Source organism: Peromyscus eremicus, chromosome 23, assembly GCF_949786415.1.
Source record: "Peromyscus eremicus chromosome 23, PerEre_H2_v1, whole genome shotgun sequence".
Lineage (NCBI taxonomy): Eukaryota > Metazoa > Chordata > Mammalia > Rodentia > Cricetidae > Peromyscus > Peromyscus eremicus.
In genome coordinates, this window is record NC_081438.1 from 40,401,838 (window position 1) to 40,422,216 (window position 20,379).

The window sequence follows — 20,379 nt, forward strand, 5'->3', positions numbered from 1 at the left end:
CTGGGTTACATAAGTTTCAGGCCAGCTTGGGCTACAGAGTGAGACCTGTCTCAAAAACTGAAGGGACGAGAAGGGGCAGGAGGAGAAAAGAGTGGATGAAACGTCCCATCTAAGCACCAGGCGGCACCCAAAGATTACAGCAACCCTTGTGCTTTCGTTTGTTTTTCAAGATAAGGTTTCCCTGTGTGTAGCCCTGGCTGTCCTGAAATTTGCTTTGTAGACCAGGCTGGCCTCGAACTCACAGAGATCCACCTGCCTCTGCCTCCCCAGTGCTGGGATTAAAGGCGTGTGTCACCACCACCCGCTATAGCTGATCGTAAGAAATACCTCAAATTGGTTATGTTCTAGCTCTCTCATTTCATTGGCAAATTCCATATTTCCTTTCATTAAAGTTTTTTCCCCCATCAGTTATGTGTTGATAGTTTCAAAGTTAATTATAACTTGAGAAGATACTCTGGCCAGTCTGCTCTTAAAGTATTCACAAACTCAGACAGCCCATGAGACGTCCTCAGTCAGGCAACATGCCATCTTTGTTGATAAATGGTGCCATCTTAATGTCACACCATGAAGTATGTCTACATACACCACTGCTTTATTATTTTGGGGGGAAAGTACTACTTTCTTTGTTATAGGAAGGGGAAAGGATGCATGGTTGGCTGGTACAGTGTTGAACTCACCCCCTTTATGAAGCTGAACAACGTCATTCTGATTTTACATTGTATATCAGCCCCCATTTCCCCACTTGTGACTCAGTTATTAGGCTCTGTTCAGTCTCTCTGTTTTAGCAGAACCAGTGTTTAACCTTACTAGTGACAATGCCTTGCAATCCTCAGCTTTAAGGTCTGTTTTGATATTGAGATACTCAAATATAGTACTAATTTCTTTCAAAGAGAAATTAAGTTAAAAATAGATTTTCTAAGTACTTGAGTTAAAATTTGATACTGTTTGTTTAGATCATGATTGCTTCAAAGATTCATAGATTTGAACCGCAGGTTTTCTTTTTTTCCATACCTATGTTCTATACATTTTAAAGCAAAGGCTCATCTTTATGAGTTTTTCTTTTCTTTCCTTTTTCTAATGTACATGGGTGTTTTGCCCGCACATGTGTGTACGTACTATGTGCATGCAGTACATGCGGAGTCCAGAGATGGTGTCGGATCCCCTGTAGCTGGAGTTATGGATGGTTGTAATCCTCCATGTGGGTGCTGGGAATTGAACCCAGGTCCTCTGTAAGAACAGCTGGTACTCATCTCTGCAGGCCCCTTTATGTGAGTTTCATAGAATACCACAAACTGAGTCATTGTTTAATTACTGTATATGCTAAATACGGCACCAAATGAAGTATAAAAGGAAAGACCAAAGCATAGACAAAATGTATTCTTCTTTAAAAAATCATTATAAAGGAAAGTAGATTTTAAGTGGAAATAGATTTACAGGTTACTTTTATCTTAAAATAACATGTTTATGCCACATGAAACTTTTCACAGGAAAAAATAGTCATATCTCATTATAGTATTGACGTACTGAATTATGTAAGCAACCTGTTTTTTTCCTAACTCTCCTTGTTTTAGCTGTGGATTAGGATTAAAAGACTAAACGTTTAACTGTGGGCCTTTTCTATGAGAAATGCCTCTGTTCACCAGGAGAAGTGAATTGATATTAATAACATCTCAACTTTGAAAAATGTTCTAACCATGTTCACTCTATGGGACTCTTCCCAATGACATCGTCAGTGTGGGTGTGCAAGGGTGTGCACAGCTTGTGCTTAACCACCTCCATGTCAACAGACACCACCACTCCTAGGCAACTAATGCACTCAGCATGGTTACTTTGTACCTACTGTGTGCCTGACCTCGTGGACCTGTGTCCAGCCAGGGGTGTCAGAAATAGAACATGAAAGCAGTTAACTGTAACACATTCCAGTTGGGGGCCTTTCTCCCCGCACCCCATCCCCATCTCTCTTCCTCTTTTTTCCCCTTTCTTTCTGTCTCTCCTTCTTTCTTTCTGTGGTAGTGGGACTTGAACCCAGGACCTTGCATATGTTAGGTGAACAAGTGCCATTGAACCTAGAGGTCCTCAAGCGTGCTACATAAACACTCTGCCCTGATCTAACCCCAGCCCTCATGTTGTTGTCAATGTTTGTTTGGCTTGCTGGCTTTTTCTTTTGAAACAAGGTCTCTCTATGTTGCCCAGGCTGGCCTGGAACTCGCTCTGTATCCCAGGCTTCCTGCCTCAGCCTCCTGAGTAGCTGGGATTATAGACCTGTACCACAGGCCAGCATGCAATTTTGAGAGTCTCCTTGTATTCATCCACACAGTCACTGTGTGGGTAGTTGAGGAAACAGGCCAGCCCACTGTCAAGCTGTGGGCATCAGCTGGCTAGCCAGTTGCCCACACAGTGTATCCGTATGCTGGGGATGCTAGGACAAGGACACCTCACTTGGGAGCCTTACTGACAGACATTTCCTTAGAGTTGCAGACGTCAAGTTCAAGGTATTGGCAGGGGTGATTTCCCTGTAGAGAAATTGCCTTCTTTTCAAGACAGGGTTTCTCTGTGGAACTCGCTCATGTAGACCAGGGTGGCCTTCAACTCATGGAGATCTGCCTGCCTCTGCCTCCCAAGAGCTGGGACTAAAGGCGTGTGCCACTGCCACCCTGTGAGAAGTTCCCTTCTTGCTGGTCTTCATTGTGTGTGGTCTTATCTACCTGTCCTGCGTTCCAGTTATCTTGTCTTTAAAACATGCCAGGTATATTGAGTGAACGCCCACCCCAGACAATTCGTCTAACCTTACTCTGCAAAGACCTGTCTCCTAGTGCAGTCACACCCATTTTGTGTATGACTTTTTTTTGGGGGGGAGGGGAGGAAGGAAAGAGAATAAACAACCCATAATAATCCCATAATCTAGGCAGGGGTCAGAGAATGTATTTTCAGCAAGTTTTCAGGCCATGGCACATAGGGAACATACTTTAAAAACCCTGGAGTTAGCCTTACTGGGTAGCACGGGATTAGGAGGAGGGGTCTGAGGTCGGCCACAGCCTTCAGACACCGGCTCCATCATCCGTCAACTGTGCCGCTTTATGAGGTTTTGAAGTCTTGATATTTGAAAAGAACACAGCTGTCCCCTTCACGGGCTGCCCTGAGGATTAAAGAGTGACTGTGTGTGGCTGAGGTGCTGTAGAGTCCTCTAAGATGTCCATTTGCCTCTATGATCACCATTGCCATCTTAATGAATGTATGTCATATATGACACATATGTATATATACATGTATACATATATATGACATGTATATGTGACATAGAAAAGAGTGAGGTTATTGGAGTTTGGAATTTATATGTAAAACGTTTAAGAGTACATTTTTCAGTTTCCACTCAAATAGCTGTTACCTGATGCCAAATCAAGCTTTCTAAATTTAATAAAATTTACATTTTACTCTTTGCTGGTATCCTCTTCTGAAATTTCACAATCCCTGTGATCTTTTTACTTGTAAAACATAATATAGCTACTATTTCCTCCCTTATTTCCACAGTATTCAAGAAATGTCAGAAATGCCAGGATGAGCCAGTCTGGAATGTTGTCTTGAAAGCGGATGTTTTATAGAAGTCCATAAAATGCCACCACAGGTCAGGAATGAGCCCTTAGCTATGACAGCAGCCCGCTAAAGAATCCCTAACTCAAGATGCGTTCAAATGCTCACGTAGCCATGAACTCTTCTGCCCCACTGCCCTTCTAAGAAGACAGGCAGCAAACATGTAGAAAACCTTCAGTAAGGAGTCAGGAGGGGCCACTGTGCGGCCGCTCCGGTGTCTGCTAGCGGAGCGTCCCTGGGCGGCTTCCTCTCACGTGTCCTGTCGTTTCTACTTCAGGACGACAGTTGTTCTGAACTAGAAGTGTAGATGTAACCAACCGTCTTATTAAATAAGAAACACAGAACCAATGCAAAGAAGAAAGCCAAGAGGTCAGAGCTAAGAGCTAAAACCTTACCCTTCCTCCTGCGGTGGTCCTACCTCTCCGAACCAGAGCTACTTTCTGTGTTAAAGTCCTTATATAAAGTTTCTGTTCTGCCTTCTCATTGGTTGTAAACCCAACCACATGACCGCCTCATCACGGCCTGTCTGTATAGACCTCCAGGTTTTCCATGATTGGTATTGAGATTAAAGGCATGTGTGTCCAGTGCTGGCTGTATCCCTGAACACACGAGACTTACCTAGCTCTGCCTACCAAGTTCTGGGATTATAAGCGTATGCCACCACTGCCCTGCTTTCCTCTGGCTTGCTAATAGCTCTGACCCCGGGCTACTTTATTTATTAACATACAAATAACATTTTAATACAAATAAAATATCACCATAGAAGACTCTTTGAAAGTTCAGCTTTCACGAGCACAGTTGCCTTTTCTAAGTGAAACATTTGCTACACTTTCTCTCCTCCTGGCCTTAAGGTGGATTTTTATATTATTATTTATTGAAACTTTATTATAAAGAACTCCCAAATAAAAAACACCATGTACCAACGTTACCAACATCTACACATCTCAGTGACCTCTGTCCATTTAGAACAGCCACTGGAAAGCTTCACCCTGGATGTTACACTTTCAAGTACATTTTTACGTCCATATCCTCTACCAAAGCCTGAAAAACCTGTGACTGAGTTAGAACTAGAAATGCAGCTAGCTTTGGTTTACTTGTTTGTTTGTTTGTTTGTTTGTTTGTTTGTTTGTGACAGGTTCTTACTGTGTAGCCCTGGCTGTCCTGGAACTCACTCTGTAGACCAGGCTGGCCTCGAACTCATGATATCCACCTGCCTCTGCCTCCCGAGTGTGGCAATTAAAATTGTGCACCACCATGCTTGGCCCAAACAATCAACTTTATATCCTTGACTTGTTTTTAAAAACCCTAATGATATGACAGGTGTAGTTGGTATTGCTCTTCTTTTCCAACAATACAGATAATTTAAGCAGAGGACAGGGAATGTGCCTTTTGTACCTGTCTTCATTCACCAGCTCATACCCTACAAGTCCATGCATGTAACACACAGCTCATTCCTATTTATCTTTTTTGTTGCTATGGTACCAGGAAACCAGAACTTTGCCAGGCAGGGTTAGTGCTGTGTGACTGAGATGCATCCCCGCAGTTGGTTCTTGGAAACAGTCTTGCCATATAGCCCAGGCTAGACTCAAGCTCATCATCCTTTTTGCCTCTGCCTCTGGAGTGCAGGAGTCACAGGCACACACCAACCTTTACCCTTTCTCTCAGATATCACTTCAGTTTTCCCATTACTAGACTTTCCCCTCAACTTAAAAATACATTTTTTCCATGATCATTAGCCTAAAATTATACAAGAACAACAGAAAACGTTGGCAATGGAAATTAGGGTATTTTAGGCATTATTTGAGATACAGGTCCAAAAATTATTTGTGGTCACTGTCAGAAATAGCTGATCCCGTAAGCTGCACTCGGATGCCCGCTGTCAGTCACTTTGGGCCCCAGGGACCTGCAAGTATTTCAGTGGTAGCTAAGCCTGAGAAAATGGAGGGGTGTTTGCCTGTCTGGCATGCTTGAGTTAAGAGCTAAACCGTCATGAGAGGGTTTAGACAGCGATAGAGCTCAGTCCAAAAGAGATGTGGACCGTCTTATTGACAAAGGGAAAGAGATGTGGACCGTCTTATTGACAAAGAGAAAGAGATGTGGACCGTCTTATTGACAATGGGGAAGAGATGTGGACCATCTCATTGAACAATGGGAAAGGGATGTGGACCGTCTTACTGACAAAGGGAAGGGATGTGGACCGTCTTACTGACAAAGGGAAGGGATGTGGACCGTCTTACTGACAAAGGGAAGGGATGTGGACCGTCTTATTGACAAAGGGAAGGGATGTGGACCATCTTATTGAACAATGGGAGGAAAGGAGCCATTGGACCCTGTCAAACCCTTATGGTCTGATGGCCACTGCATTGCACTGAGCTGAGGACCCCGTCACTACGCCCAGTCTTGGATGCTGGAGGCCCTGGTGATAGTGACTTTCTTGACTGTTGGTAATCTTTTATGTTTTCTTAGGTTCCCGGCTGTCAAGAAGAAGTTCATGGCAGAGTTGAAGGAGCTGCGGCACAAAGAGCAGAGCCCCTACGTGGTGCAGAGCATCATCAGCTTGATCATGGGGATGAAATTCTTCCGAATTAAGATGTACCCAGTGGAGGACTTCGAGGCGTCCCTCCAATTTATGCAGGTAAGGTCCCTGAGCCACAGCTGTTTACCTCATGGAGTTCCTTCCAGCAAAATACTGCAGCTGGAATGGGAGAAACCTACATAGGCACTTTCAAACTTCTCAGCGCTACGGCATGATGCACACGCAATAGAAACCATATTTCTCATTATAAAGAGCGTTTGCAGTATTGAGGCTTGAATCCAGGGCCTCGCTCGTGCTAAGCAAACTCTCCTCTGCTACACTACAACCCCAGAACTTTTTAAAGTTTTAATTGTATCTCTTGGTTAACCAGGCTGGCCTCAAACCTGCAATCCTCCTGCCTCGGACTCCCGGGTCACATTTTGTACTTGAGTCTTTTGCTTGCTGGCACGATGTAGTCTAAACTTCTGGTGATGCTGAGCCATGACAGTCATGGCATTTTCCGGGTCAGCCACACAGCCACTGTGTGTGGACTCTGCCATTGTGGAAAATTAGGGGTTTAAGAGAAAATTCTCTTTATGATATGTTCCACTTAGGTTAAATGTATTGATACAAAATATCATTATTAAATCAAAGAGTGTCTGCAGTTGAATATATATATGAGAATATATATGTGTGTGTGTGTGTGTGTGTGTGTGTGTATTCTACCTTCTAGGTAAGTCACAAAATGCCTTGATACCAAATAATGAAGTCACCAAAACATAATTCCTTTTTCAAATTTCTAGTCACCTTGGAAGTTGCCGCACTATGGAATTTTTTCTTCTTTTTTCTTTTCACCATGGAATTTCTTATTGGTTTACTTTTCCCTTTCTCCTTCACCCACTGATACGTATGACTCTGTGATTAAATCATAGCTGATTCTTTGGCCATTTATTCAGCAGCACTGTGCTGGCCATAGTGGCGTTCACAAGCATAAGGACTTTGACGAAGAAATCTGTCTCCTCTGTACCATAAGCGGGAGTCTTAACTTCGGATACACCCGACTAGCTCATCATGGTGTTACTTATGAGAATTTAGCAGCATGCAAGCTTCCCTAAGAGAGGAAAGGAAACTTCTCTATCTAAAGGGGTTCCTCTGTGGCTGCTGTCACGTGATTTGGTGTTGATCTTACTAGAGAGTTGAGGTGTTGAATCAGGAATACAGGCTCTACAGCTTTGGCTTCCTAGTTCCAAAGGCCACAGTCAGAAAGAGACAGCAGCTATGGATGAGGACATGGGGAGTTGGAATTCTCCTGTACTGCCAGTGTGAGTAGCTAGAAGCACAGCCACATGGGAAGGCAGTACAGCTAGCCTTCCTGTTAGAGGTAAGTGCAGGGTCACAAGAGACCGCCACTCCAACAGAAGTGTCCAGACAAGACAAAACTTGATCAAGAGGCTGTGTTCCAGAGAACAAGCGCACTGGAAGAACCTGGTTCCCAAATGGGGGGTTTGGTGGGCAAAATAAGTGGGGTTACAGGAGCAGAACATAAGTATAACAATTTAGTCATAACGACCTCCTGAAACAAAGACATGATTGCAAGGTGGTCGTAACAACCTTTTGAAACAGAGGTAGGGCTGCAAGATGGTTATAAACAACTTTTTGAAACAAAGGTATGGTTGCCTTTCCTGGGACAGCCAGTACAGAACCATGTGTAGTTAAGGTTACAGGTGGGGCACAGCCCAGTCCTTGAGAAACAGATTCGATTAGAAACAGGATGAGTCTCGTTTGCCTTTGCTGTAAGAGGGCTTTCAACCCTAGGATGGAGACATTCTTCACTAGATGCAAAAGGCTGCGTCCTACATGAACCCATGTCACTGCAGTGTTCACAGTAAGCAGAACCGCCACAGGATGTATCACAGAGTCCTAGGTTGCCTAGATGGAGGACCAGAGTGGATGCTGAGATTGAAGGACAGCCAAACAGTTCAGTTTCCCGGGAGCAGGGGGGTGGGGGGGTTCATTAAAAAGTTGTAAGTTTGACTGTAGAATGGGAAGATGACTATAAATAGAGAATAAGAGTATGAAGTAAACACTTTAAAGGAGTGAGCTGCATTGGTGTGAGAACCATATCTCAATAAAGCTAACCCGTAGGGTGGGCGAAGGAGGGGTGACTGCTTCCTGGGTTTGGATTCAGGGCCAGGCTCCCTTAGCACCTCTCACACTCCAGCCTCAGCTACCTTATCTGCAAGTGGTGACGTTACCAGAACTCAACTATTATCTTGTTCCAGTCTCAGTTAACAATGCACATATCCGCACTCAGGAGGCAGAGGCAGGGGGATCTCTCAGTTTGAGGCCAGCCTGGGCTACAGAGTGAGTTTCAGGACAGGCAGGACTGCAAAGAAAAACCTTATCTAGGAACAAACAAACAAAACCACACTCACAAAAAAATAAACAAAAAAGCAATGCACATATCTATATACCTGAATACCCACTTGGGAATTACTTATATACCTGTACAAAATAATGTAAAAAAGGGGCCCAGGATCCTAGGACCCAGAGGCTCCATCCCCCATGGTCAGTCTGTCTCACAGACTTCATAGGCACAGATCATTCAACCTGGGATGAGATTTGGTGGTATGGTACTGTTCTGAAGACCTTAGGAATTCTTTTTGCTAGTATTCCTACTAATGATTGAAAATGAAGGATGAGAGTTGGTATTGGCATAACTATGTGATAATCTAAGCCACAGGAAGTCACTAACACAAGGGAGAGGCTGGCAGGCCAACCTTCCTTCAGAATGAGTCTCTAGTAGGCAGTAGCTTCGCAGGTAAAGAAAGTGGGGAAGTGTTCCAGAGGTTTCCTTGCATGAAGGGAAGCAGTCCAGACTTGCTTAAGAGATGATGGGAATAATAAACACACCTAGAACGCCAGGCCCGCAAGTAAACAGTCTTGTAGGAGGGAGGCTGTCCGATGTTGGACCTGACTGGAATTTACTGGAATTGGCTGCCGCTCTCCTGGGATCTCTGTAGGCTGATCAAGGGCCCAGGACCCCATGAAGGGTTAAGAAGGCATAGAAATCTGTTGGAAATGGATGGATGGATGGATGGATGGATGGACAGACCGACCGACCAACCAATGACCTGTGCCTACAAATGTGGCTGTTAGTCCTTTCAGGTGCCTTTTTTTTTTTTTTTTTTTTGAAGTAGAAACAGGAAGACAAAGAGAAAACGAGTCTTGGAAAGGTCCACTGGGGTCCTCACAAACATTTAGACCCCATGTGAGTCCTTGAATACGGTGACTTTTAATAGCTCTGAGAATATGCTGTGTCCGTGTACAGGATAATTGGGTGTATTCAAATGCACATTTCAACCCCTGTTCCCTTCCTGTGCTCTTTTTCTGCTCTCTAGGAATGTGCACACTATTTTCTGGAGGTTAAAGACAAGGATATCAAGCATGCCTTGGCTGGGCTCTTTGTGGAAATTCTCGTCCCCGTGGCTGCTGTGAGTTGTGTTTTTATTTCTAACAACTTCTTCAACTAGGATGGCACACCCAACAGTTTCTTGAGTAGAACATTCACACGAGTCTCTGTTGTAGGCTGTGAAAAATGAAGTCAACGTCCCCTGCCTCAGGAACTTTGTGGAGAGCCTCTATGACACCACGTTGGAACTCTCCTCTCGGAAAAAGCATTCCCTGGTTAGTAACCATGAGGGAAGCCGAACACTGTCCCAAGTGGAGAGCCTGGAACTCCTAGGAAGAAATTGACTTGAAAAGAGGCAAAGCATGGGAGCATTGCCCCAGCGTCTCAGTCTTCAGAGCTTGCATTTAGCACAAACCCATGAATCACTGTAACATAAGGGAATCACACCACATCACCTCAGACGAACCTTCTAGTCCGATGGACTTGGCCGTTTACTTCAGAGACTGGCTAAACTGAGTTTTTGTTTGAGTTTCTGAGAAGTTTTTCTAATCTAAAGGCTAGAGTTTGTAACAACGGTTTATCTTCTCCCTCCCAGGAGTGAGCCTGCACTAGCTAATTCCGATCTAGACACTCAGAATCAAAGTTTACACAGAAGGAGAGAGAGGTGGGGTATAGGCAGTTGCCTGCAGGCCAAGAGTTTCTGAAGATTGGGACAGAGTTCTTGGGGAGGCGATATACGGTTTTTCAAGTTGCTGCGTGGTGAAATAAACTCTGGTACACTGCCAGGGGTGTGCCAGGTGTAATCATGGCAGTATAAGGAAAGTCCATGGTTAAAGAGCTGGCCGTAGCACTGGCCTGTGCTGGTCTCCAAAGCACGGGCATCCTTGTCAGGGTCTGAGCTGGTACCTAGCTGTTCAGCTGGTAGCTGTGACAACTTTGCTCATTTGCCTGTACCCTGCAGTCATTGTGACGAATTGCTTGCATACATTGACTGGTGTTAGAGATGTATTCAGTGGGCACAGTAGTCCAGAGTACTCTAGGACTAGGTTTATGTGAAGAAGAAAAATGCTGAGTTCAAGTGCAGAGAAGCCCATCCATCGGCCATTGTTTCCTGCTAGTCCAAGTAAATAGGTGTGTTTCTCTTTAAATCCCCCCCAGCCCTCAAGGTGTGCGCTACTTGGTTAAGCAAAAACGATGGTGAGCTGTGTGCGCGGGTGCGTGTACTTTGGATGGCTGCCCGTGAGCTTTGCTGTCTTCTCCAGTTGCTGTGGGAAAGGGGCCCAGTTAGGCAGGAAAAGCACGGTCGCACCTCTGTTTATCCCATCCTGGGCAAATTCCTGCTGTGGTTACATTTGTCTTGGTAGTGTTTACCAGGACCATAACAGCTCTTTCAGGAATCTCCCTTAATTGCCGGAAGATCGCAGGAGAAAGTAAACACGTGTATCTGCTGCTAAGACAGGGACCAACTACTAGATATTTATGAGTGAAAAAGCCAAGAACATTTTCAAACCGAGTATGCCTTCATGGGCTGTTCGAGTTTGCTTCTCTGTTGCTGTGAAAAAAAAACACTGCCTAAAAGCAGCTTAGGGGAAAGAAGCGTTTCTTTGCCTTGAGTTATTATCCATCATGGACGGAAGCCAGGGCAGGAACTGGAGGCAGGAACTGAGGCAGAGGCCATGGAGGGGTGCTGCTGACTGGCTTGCTCCTCATGGCTTGCTCAGCCTGCTTTTCTTATAGAACCCAGGACCTGCCCACAGTGGGCTGTGTCCTCCTGTATTAATTAGCAATTAAGACAATGTCCTATAAACACGCCCACAGGCCAATCTGGTGGAGGCAGTTCCTCCATCAAGGTCCCTCTCTCCAGGTGACTCTAATTGGTGTCAAGTTGACAAAAGGAATGAGCGGGATGGTTGTTCTATTTCTGTGGTGGCTGAGAGTACGATCTGGGATTCTAAGTTTGTTTTAAAAGTGCATAAGTGAAAACCGAGTTAGTGAATCAGCTTTCTGTATCATTGTACACGAAGCAAACATATTACTGTATGTATATTCCTAGCCAGAGTTCTACAAGATTCTATCCAGTCATTATCAGGAAGCACTTATGAGTTCTTGTGTTTATACAGCATTGCTTTTATTTGGGGCCACACGGCCACAGAGGAGATAATGAAGCCTTGCGTGCAGGGAAGGTGTGTTTCCTTGGTTATTGAATTGTCAGTCACCCTGTGACCTCTGCTCCTTTCTTCTCAGGCCTTATACCCCCTGGTGACCTGTCTTCTCTGTGTCAGTCAGAAGCAGCTATTTCTGAACAGATGGCATGTTTTCCTCAACAACTGCTTGTCCAATCTCAAGGTTAGTATTTGTCAACTCAACAACAACAAAAATATTTTATTAAAAAAAAAACTTCAATGAACTGTTACTTACTTTTGTAAACAAGGACTTAACTACGTTGCCCAGGCTGACCTCAAATTCACAGTCCTCCTCCCTTAGCCTCCCAAAGGGCTAGTATTACAGGTTCAGGCCTCCACACCACATTGCAATAAAATTCTTAAAAGAATAGATTCATCTGCCTAGAAATAAAAGAAATCTCTGCAGATTTGGGAGATATATATCTGCTCTAGAAAGAACCCCTTAGAAGACAGAATTAAAACAACCTTGTACAGATCTACCTAGGTATATAACTGTTACCATGTGTATCTAAGTGACAGGAAAATAAAATAATGGTTATACTCAGCTGACCTAAACAGAATTATTTCAGATATACTGTGACACCTGTCCCTTTTGGTCTAGGTAGATATTTTGGAAACAAAAGCTCCGTTCTGTGGAGGAGTTGTTCTAGCAGAGAGTGTTGCCTCCTACCAATCTGTGAATGTTTGTGTACTAACCACTCACTGCTCTCCAGGTGGCCAGCACAGGTGTTGGGTGATCTGATGAGTAAAGCCACACCCCTTGGGACCAAGGAGCCTATAATGAATACAGTTATGATAATTAGCTTTACAATTGCCTTTGAATCAAATAAAGACATGCTTTCAATTTTAGTGACCAGTTGACACAGGACAAGTAGACAAGAACCCTCTGTGACATAAGATCAGACACTTCTGGCGCCGGGCGGTGGTGATGCACGCCTTTAATCCCAGCACTCGGGAGGCAGAGCCAGGCGGATCTCTGTGAGTTCGAGGCCAGCCTGGGCTACCAAGTGAGTTCCAAGAGAGGCGCAAAGCTACACAGAGAAACCCTGTCTCGGAAAACCAAAAAAAAAAAAAAAAAAAAAAAAAATCAGACACTTCTGGCATGGTAATGCGTGCCAATAATCTAAGCGCTGGAGAAGCTGAGGCAGGAGGATCACAAAGTTGAGACTAGCCTAAACTATGTATAGCAAGGCCATTTTTCAAAAAGAAAAAAAAAACCAGGAGCTGGAAAGATGGTTCAGCAGGTAAGAGCATTGGCTGCTCTTGCAGAGGACCTGGGTTCAGTTCCCAGCACCCACGTGGTGACTCACAACCACCTGTAACTCCAGTTTCAGGGGATCTGACATCCTCCTCTGGCCTCTGTGGATGCCAGACACACAAGTAACACACAGATGTACATGCAGGCAAAACACTTACGCACATAAACTAAAATAAATGAGTCTTTACAAATTATTTTAAAAACGAAACCAGTGCAAATCAAATTCTCACCTGTTGTCCAAAGCTGTGGCTCAGCTTCCTTCTCTGGTTCAATGTTTGCTACTTTCATTAAAAAAAAATAACTAAAAATTCTTGCATGTGCTTATACATGTTGCATTGTTTTGTGTTTTGTGTTTTTTTTCCCCCTAAGACATTTCAATTTGGAGAAGTACTTAAGATTAATTACGTTATTTTGTCATTTACTGTAATTATATAATGATCTACATGGACCTGATTTCAGCACTGACTGTGTCCTGGCTCTAAGAGCTGATGGTGAAATCCAAGATCACAATCGTTCATTTCCTTCAAGTTGGCAGTGAAATCTCATAGCAGCGGGCAGCCAATGAGGCCTTCATGAACTGCGCAAACTGAAATGCCTTTCAGGGTCATCAGTGGTTACACAGTGACCACTCTCGGGCATCTATCTGAGCCGCCCAGTGCCACTTTCCCTGTTTGGTCTGCTTTGGCAGTTACTGATCCTAGTACTTTAAACGTATCTTTTACAGATAGAAAGTGGTCATTTTGTTCAAAACTGCGCCGTTAGTTTTTGTCAACGCGATACAAACTAGAGTTGCCTGGGGGAAAGGAACCCCCATTGAACGGCCTCCATCAGATTGGCCTGTGGACAAATGTGTGGGGCATTACCTTGATTAACGATTGATGTGGGCAGGGCCACCCCTGGGCTGCTGGCCGTGGGTTCTATAAGAAAGCAGACTGAGCAAGCCATGAGGAGCAAGCCAGTAAGCAGTGTGAACGGATTTTTCTTTGGGCCACCAGCTCACAAAAAACGACATGGAGACTTATTGTTAATTATGAAAGCTTGGCCTTAGCTTAGGCTTGTTCCTAACTAGATCTTATAACTTAAATTAACCCATATCTTTTCATCTATGTTCTTTTACGTGGCTCGGTTACCTTTACTCTGTACTGCCCATCCTGTTTTCTGTCCATGTCTCCTGGTGCCTCCCGAGCACCTAGATTCTCCTCCTCTTCATTTCTCTCCCTGGAAATCCCGCCTATATCTCCTGCCTATCTATTGGCCGTTCAGCTTTTTATTACACCAATCACAGCAATACATCTTCACACAGTGCACAAATATCCCACAGCAAACAGTGTTCTCCGTGGCCTCTGCATCAGTTCCTGCCCGCAGGTCCCTACCTTGGCTGGATGCTGAACTGTAAGTTCAAGGCCAAAATCATTCTCCTTCCCCAAGCTGCTTTCAGTCCATGTTTATCAGAGAAACAGAAAGGAACTAGAACAATTATTTTAATGATGAAGAATGCTTCTAACACAGCTTTCTGAATATATTTAATACATCTGGGGTTACAATTAAAATATTTTGTACAGTAATTTATTGCTGTGGTCCAAGGAGCCGTTTGGGAGGGATGATCCAAGTTGTTTTTGAAACAGCAGAGCAGCTTGCTTTGAAAATGAATTATTTCAAAATCATAATATTCTTTAGAGCTCCTGTCAAAGCCCACAGAAAATCTGAGTAAAGGGTTATCAACCACCCCGGAAAGACATGAGTGTAGACTCAGACATGCTTCCCTACACAGGCATTTCACCCATTAGAAGGTTCTAAAACAAGCATCGGTAAGACTGGGAAGAGCCTGTGGGATCAATGCTACAGAGACTGAATCATGTTCCCAACACCAGTTCCAACACCAGGTCTGCACATGCCCACTGTTGGTGTGAAGTGCTCGGGGTGGGCTGCACAGGGAAAGGGCCCTGTGCCAAGTGTGGGCACTGAGCAACTCCATCAGGGAAGAGCTTCGGGCTGTATTTTCTAGAAGTCTTGTACTCCAAGAAACACGGCAGAGCCGCTTGTTAGCCAAGATCAAGGTGAGGAAGGCCTGGTGTGGCTCAGTGGTTAGGAACACTGGCTGCCTCCAGAACCCACACCAGGGGGCTCATAACCACCCGTAACTCAAGCTAGGGGAACTGCCACCCTCTTCTAGCCTCTGTGGGCACCTGCGCGCACACACACACACACACACACACACACACACACACACACACACACAAATAAGGACCTTTAGAATAAAGAAATGTAAGGAAACCCAGATATGATAATGGACACCTGTGACTCCAGCTTTGGGAAGACTGAGGCAAAAGAATTGCCACCTTTTCACCCCCCCATCTTTATCTTGTCTTCTTTCATTTACAAATTTAGAAAAGGATTTATCATATATTCATCCTGGGCTACATAGAACCTTCAAGCCAGCGTAACAAGAGCCTGTTTCTAAATTCGAAAATAAATGTGAGGTTATATGTATGGGTAGTAAATTGTTAGAATTCACTGCCCCAAGGGCAAAAGATGTTCAAGGTGCTTGATGAACTTCAAGCAGAATAAAGTTCTGTCATTTATGTTTAGATCTGAGCCCAGAAAGGATTTGAATGAGACTGTTTCCAATACTGCTAATGTATAAACACATTCTAACGCCCATTTTACACACTCCGTAGAGAGGACATGCCTGAAGAAAATAAATGGCTTAAAAAGCAGACTTTACCTTGAATAGCTTCAGGATTTTGTATTTTCCGTTACACCGTTCCATTACAAAAGGTGCCAAAGCCTTTCGAATGTACCCTTTTCACAGTCTCTTCCCCTGCATCCTTCTCTGTCCCCCTGATGCTTCGGCGTGAGTGGCCTAGCATTTGCATGCTCCGTGTTCGCCTGGTAGCTTTCTCTGGTGTATTCTGCAGAGCTCGGCTGGCAAGGTGCGTGCTGACGTACGTGAAGTAGAGGAACCGTGCACACAGCCACACATTCTCAAAGTAAACCCACTCGTTTAACGGTGGTGCCTTAGTCTGTCCTCCTCGTGGGACGGAGAGGAGCAGGATGCCTTGGCAGCGTGTACCTGAAGTCTTTGGTATTTATATTTAGTTAATGTAGTCACCCGTATTTATCAAGATGCCACTGTGGCATGACGGGTAACTTACAATTCCTTGTCTTTGAGACATACCCACCCCTCAGGAACTCTTGGTCGGTGATTTTTGTCTGTTGTGTTTTATGTCAGAATCTGGACATATTGAGCTGCATGCAATTGATGCCTACCTTCATGTCCGTCACACAACACTTAGCTGGAAAGAAGGAGACACGCATTGAAAAGTTAGCGGTATTTTTAAAAGGTCACGTTCATTGCATTGGTGATTACTGCGTGCTCATTTCTTATCTTCCAAACTGTGTAGTTGGGGTCATTTTAAATTCTCTTTTCTTTTCTTTTTTTTTTTTTTTTTTTTTTCCCGGTTTTTCGAGGCAGGGTTTCTCTGTATAGTTTTGCGCCTTTCCTGGAACTCACTTGGTAGCCCAGGCTGGCCTCGAACTCACAGAGATCCGCCTGGCTCTGCCTCCCGAGTGCTGGGATTAAAGGTGTGCGTAAATTCTCTTTTCTTGAACAATAACAGTAAAAGAATATACCAGTGAGGCCTCGATATTTTTTTAAAGGAAAGGAAGGAAAAAAAAAAAAAACATTGAAGGTCAAGAAATTCCCTTACTGAGATGGCTCAGTGGTTAAGAACACTGGCTGCTTTTCTAGAGGACTGAGGTCTGGTTCCCATCACCCACATGGTGGTGCACACCCATCTGTAACTCCAGCTTCAAGGGATCCTTATCTGGCCTCTGCAAGCACTTCCAGCATATGGTGCACATACATATATTTAATTTAATTATATAATCAATAGCCACAGATCTCATTAACTGCATATCTACTAAGAGCTGGGTAACTGGTGGAAGCTGTACATACCTTGTCATGAGGTCATGACAGTGCCCCGGGCCACACTGCCGGTGTTTTCCTGCATAGTTTCTTCTGGAAACCCTGTATAGGTCTTCAGTTGAAGATTAGGCACTTTGTAGTTGGAGAAACCAGAATACCTAATAAGAAACAGTTGTGAGGCTAGAGAGATGGCTCAGAGGTTAAAAGCACTGCCTGCTCTTCCAGTGGTCCTGAGTTCAATTCCCAGCAACCACGCGGTGGCTCACAACCATCTGCAATGAGATCTGGTGCCCTCTTCTGGCCTGCAGGCGTATATGCGGTGAGAGCCCTGTATAAATAATAATAATAATAATAATAATAATAATAATAATAATAATAATAATAATAAATAAAAAGAAACAGTTCTCCATCTGTGTCAGTCACCAGTGTGCTTAGACTCAACAGCGCCTCCCCTTGGTCAGTGTCTGCAGGTGCAGCCCAGAAGTCTGCAGGCTCTTAACTGCAGCCAGGTGACTTGATGCACAGGGTCAGCGGCAGAGGGTGTACCACTGGTGAGTCCAGCTGCCGCTGTTTGCTGACATCAATCCCAAAAGGCTTTATGTGAACTCAAAGCAAACTGTGAAAAGGTGAACATGTCACTAGCTCGGCTGCCGCGTCACTGATGCGTGCCAGCGTGACGGGAGATTTACACTAAAGCCCGCTGGTGTCCTAAATGATTTTCTCACCAAACCTCAGAGCCGTTCTAAATCCATCTGTGTTCATTAGTGGTTAATTAATGGAGACAGATTCTAAAGAGGGGAATGGCCTTTGACTTAGAGACTGAAACCTTTGACAATGAAATTAGTGGTACGAGAATACGCCAATCATGACTTCATCCGGAATACATCTGTTGAACACCTAAGGGAACACAAAGACAGCTGAGGAGGAGAGGCTGTCTTCAGGTAGAGCAATCCACTGTCACAGCAATAATGCTGTGTAGCTGCTGAGTTATTTTAGGCTGCCGTAGAAATTTGCATATTCGCACACTGGGGCTAGACTGGGGCTAGACTGCCTCAGTCAGATTCTGGCTCTGCCTTTAATTGGCTGTGTGGCCTCATGTAAGTCGTTTGACCTCTCTGTGCCTTCTTGATTTCCTCATCTGTAGAATGAGAACCACTTGTCTACTCTGTATATTTTTGTGAATATCCAAGTTACTAGATATCAATAGCTTTGCACCGCCATTGAGATGCCTGAGGTAATCCATTTGTAAAGGGAAAACATTTGCTCTTGAATCATAGTTATGGAGATTCCTGTCAAGGGGCCCTTTGCAATGAGTCTGTAGTCAGCAGCACATCTGGATGTGACAGGGCAAAATGGCTCACCCCGTTGCCAAGGAGATAAACAAGGACTCAGTTCCCACAATCCTCTTGAGCCCAGTAAACTACAGATTGCCCATTAAGTCTCTGCCTCCCAGCAGCTCCAGCTCCCAATAACACTACAGTGGGCACTAAGCCTTAAATCCTTGGGTTTGGGGGAGAACTTAACCATAACAAACTCTGAGGGTAGCGTCTGACGTAACCAAGCAACATGTACCACACATATTCCAGCCTCTGACGGTTCTCACTAAAGTGGAAGTCCCCGCTGTCCCTTGCTAGCCATTTGTCCCTTGAAGGTTGAGCGATTTGTTCTGAGTTGTCAACCCCTCAAATGATGCCATGTTGGAATCAAAGAGCTCTGGGCCTGCGACATGCATTTAAACGCAGGAGACTCCGTATCACCGTACTATCTCAGGGGCCAGTCCTCACACGTTACGACACACTTCGCTGTGCTCAGTTGTTCGACCACTGTTTGTTTGGGGTCTTGAGACATATCTAACCTGCTGGACAGTGGTCACTGGGGATGGAAAGATGAGCAAATGGAGTTGCCTGGAGCTCGCAATCGGACAGGAAACTTACAAAGAGCAGAAAACCATGGGGAGAATCGGCAGGGCCACCAAGAGCCTCTCCAGGGCCCTTGGGAGGCGGGAAAAGATGGGTTATGTAGTAGGAGGGTGGCATCTGGGGCTGGCTGCCCAGTCAGGATTTGTAGAGTTTGCTAGGGAAGCATCCAAGCATTTAGGGAATTGCAGAAGGATGCTATGATATGAAGGATACCTTACCTTGAGGTAGGGACCAAGGTGGTCCCTGGCCAGGCAGGTCTAAAATACCCCTCAAGTACCATGCTCTGAATTTGGATTATCCAGTGGGTTGCCATAAGTCTCTGGGGGGCTTTAAAAAACAAACATGATTTTTAAACTTCTTGTATTCTAAGGGTATCATTTAAGTGTACGAAGACTAGAAGAGAGATGTGGAGCCAGCTGGAGCAATCACTGAGAGCATCCGGAAATGGCAGCAGCCAGTTATCACTACCCACTCCATTGGCAGAACAAATAAACATTCAGGTCAACCACATTGCTGTTCACTCCTTAGGGACAATGGAAATATCAAGCATTATCTCTTTTTTTTATTAATTTTTTGAGACGATGTCTCATGTAGCCCACACTAGCCTCTAGAGCCAAACATACTTCTTATCCTCCTGCCTCTACCTCCTAGTGAGTATGCCACACCATGCCCAGCTTTGTGCAGTACCAAATATTGAACCCAGGGCTTTTTACATGCTACTCAAGCATTCCACAAACTAAGTTACATCCACAGCCCAAGCACAGCCTTAGGCATGAAAGAATATCAGTGAAAATCAGCTGTACCAAAAAAAAAAAAAAAAGTGAGAGGCAGGTCAGAGGAACTGCTAAAAAGTTGAGGGGCTGGAGAGATGACCTGGAAGTTAAGAGCACTGGCTGTTCTTACAGAGGACCTGGGTTCAGTTCCCAGCACCCACATGGCGGCTCACAACCATTTGTAACTGCAGTTTGGGGGATGTGGTGCCCTCTTCTGGTTTCTGCAGGTACTGCACATGTGGTATACATACATACACGCAGGCAAACTTTTATGTGCACAGAATGAACATAAAGCTTTTTTTAAGGTTGAAATAAACCAGAAAGCATTGAGAAAAGCCATTGGAATTAGAGATTTCAGCCCACAGGTTGAGATGATGCAAGCCCTCATGAGTGACAGTTGGAGCTCTGTTATAGGAGAGAATCTCAGGTGAGATACCACGCACAGTGCACACTGAGAAAGGAACTTGGTAAGGGAAAAGATGGCCCCACTGTGGTGGAGACAGTTGCTGATGTGGGTTCAGAGTGCGTAGCATCGTTAAATGAGAGGAAAACTTACATTTATTTAACTAAGTTATACATTTACGTTATTAGTTTCAACTCCACTTAATGAATCATATCATTGTGCAGATCAGATCACTAACAGGCAAAAACCTATTTTTTTTTTTTTTTTTTTTTTTTTGGTTTTTCGAGACAGGGTTTCTCTGTGTAGCTTTGCGCCTTTCCTGGAACTCACTTGGTAGCCCAGGCTGGCCTCGAACTCACAGAGATCCGCCTGGCTCTGCCTCCCGAGTGCTGGGATTAAA

General features: G+C 44.6%; 1 protein-coding gene across 1 annotated transcript in view; it reads left to right on the plus strand.

The window, feature by feature from the left end:
- The window catches only part of Fry (FRY microtubule binding protein), a 249,244-nt gene that overhangs the window by 97,264 nt on the left and 131,601 nt on the right, over positions 1-20,379 (plus strand). Inside the window, exons 8-11 of the mRNA XM_059248951.1 lie at positions 6,055-6,223; positions 9,505-9,597; positions 9,692-9,790; positions 11,760-11,861. Of these exons, the coding sequence (XP_059104934.1) occupies positions 6,055-6,223; positions 9,505-9,597; positions 9,692-9,790; positions 11,760-11,861 (463 nt within the window). The remainder of the gene's footprint in view (positions 1-6,054; positions 6,224-9,504; positions 9,598-9,691; positions 9,791-11,759; positions 11,862-20,379) is intronic.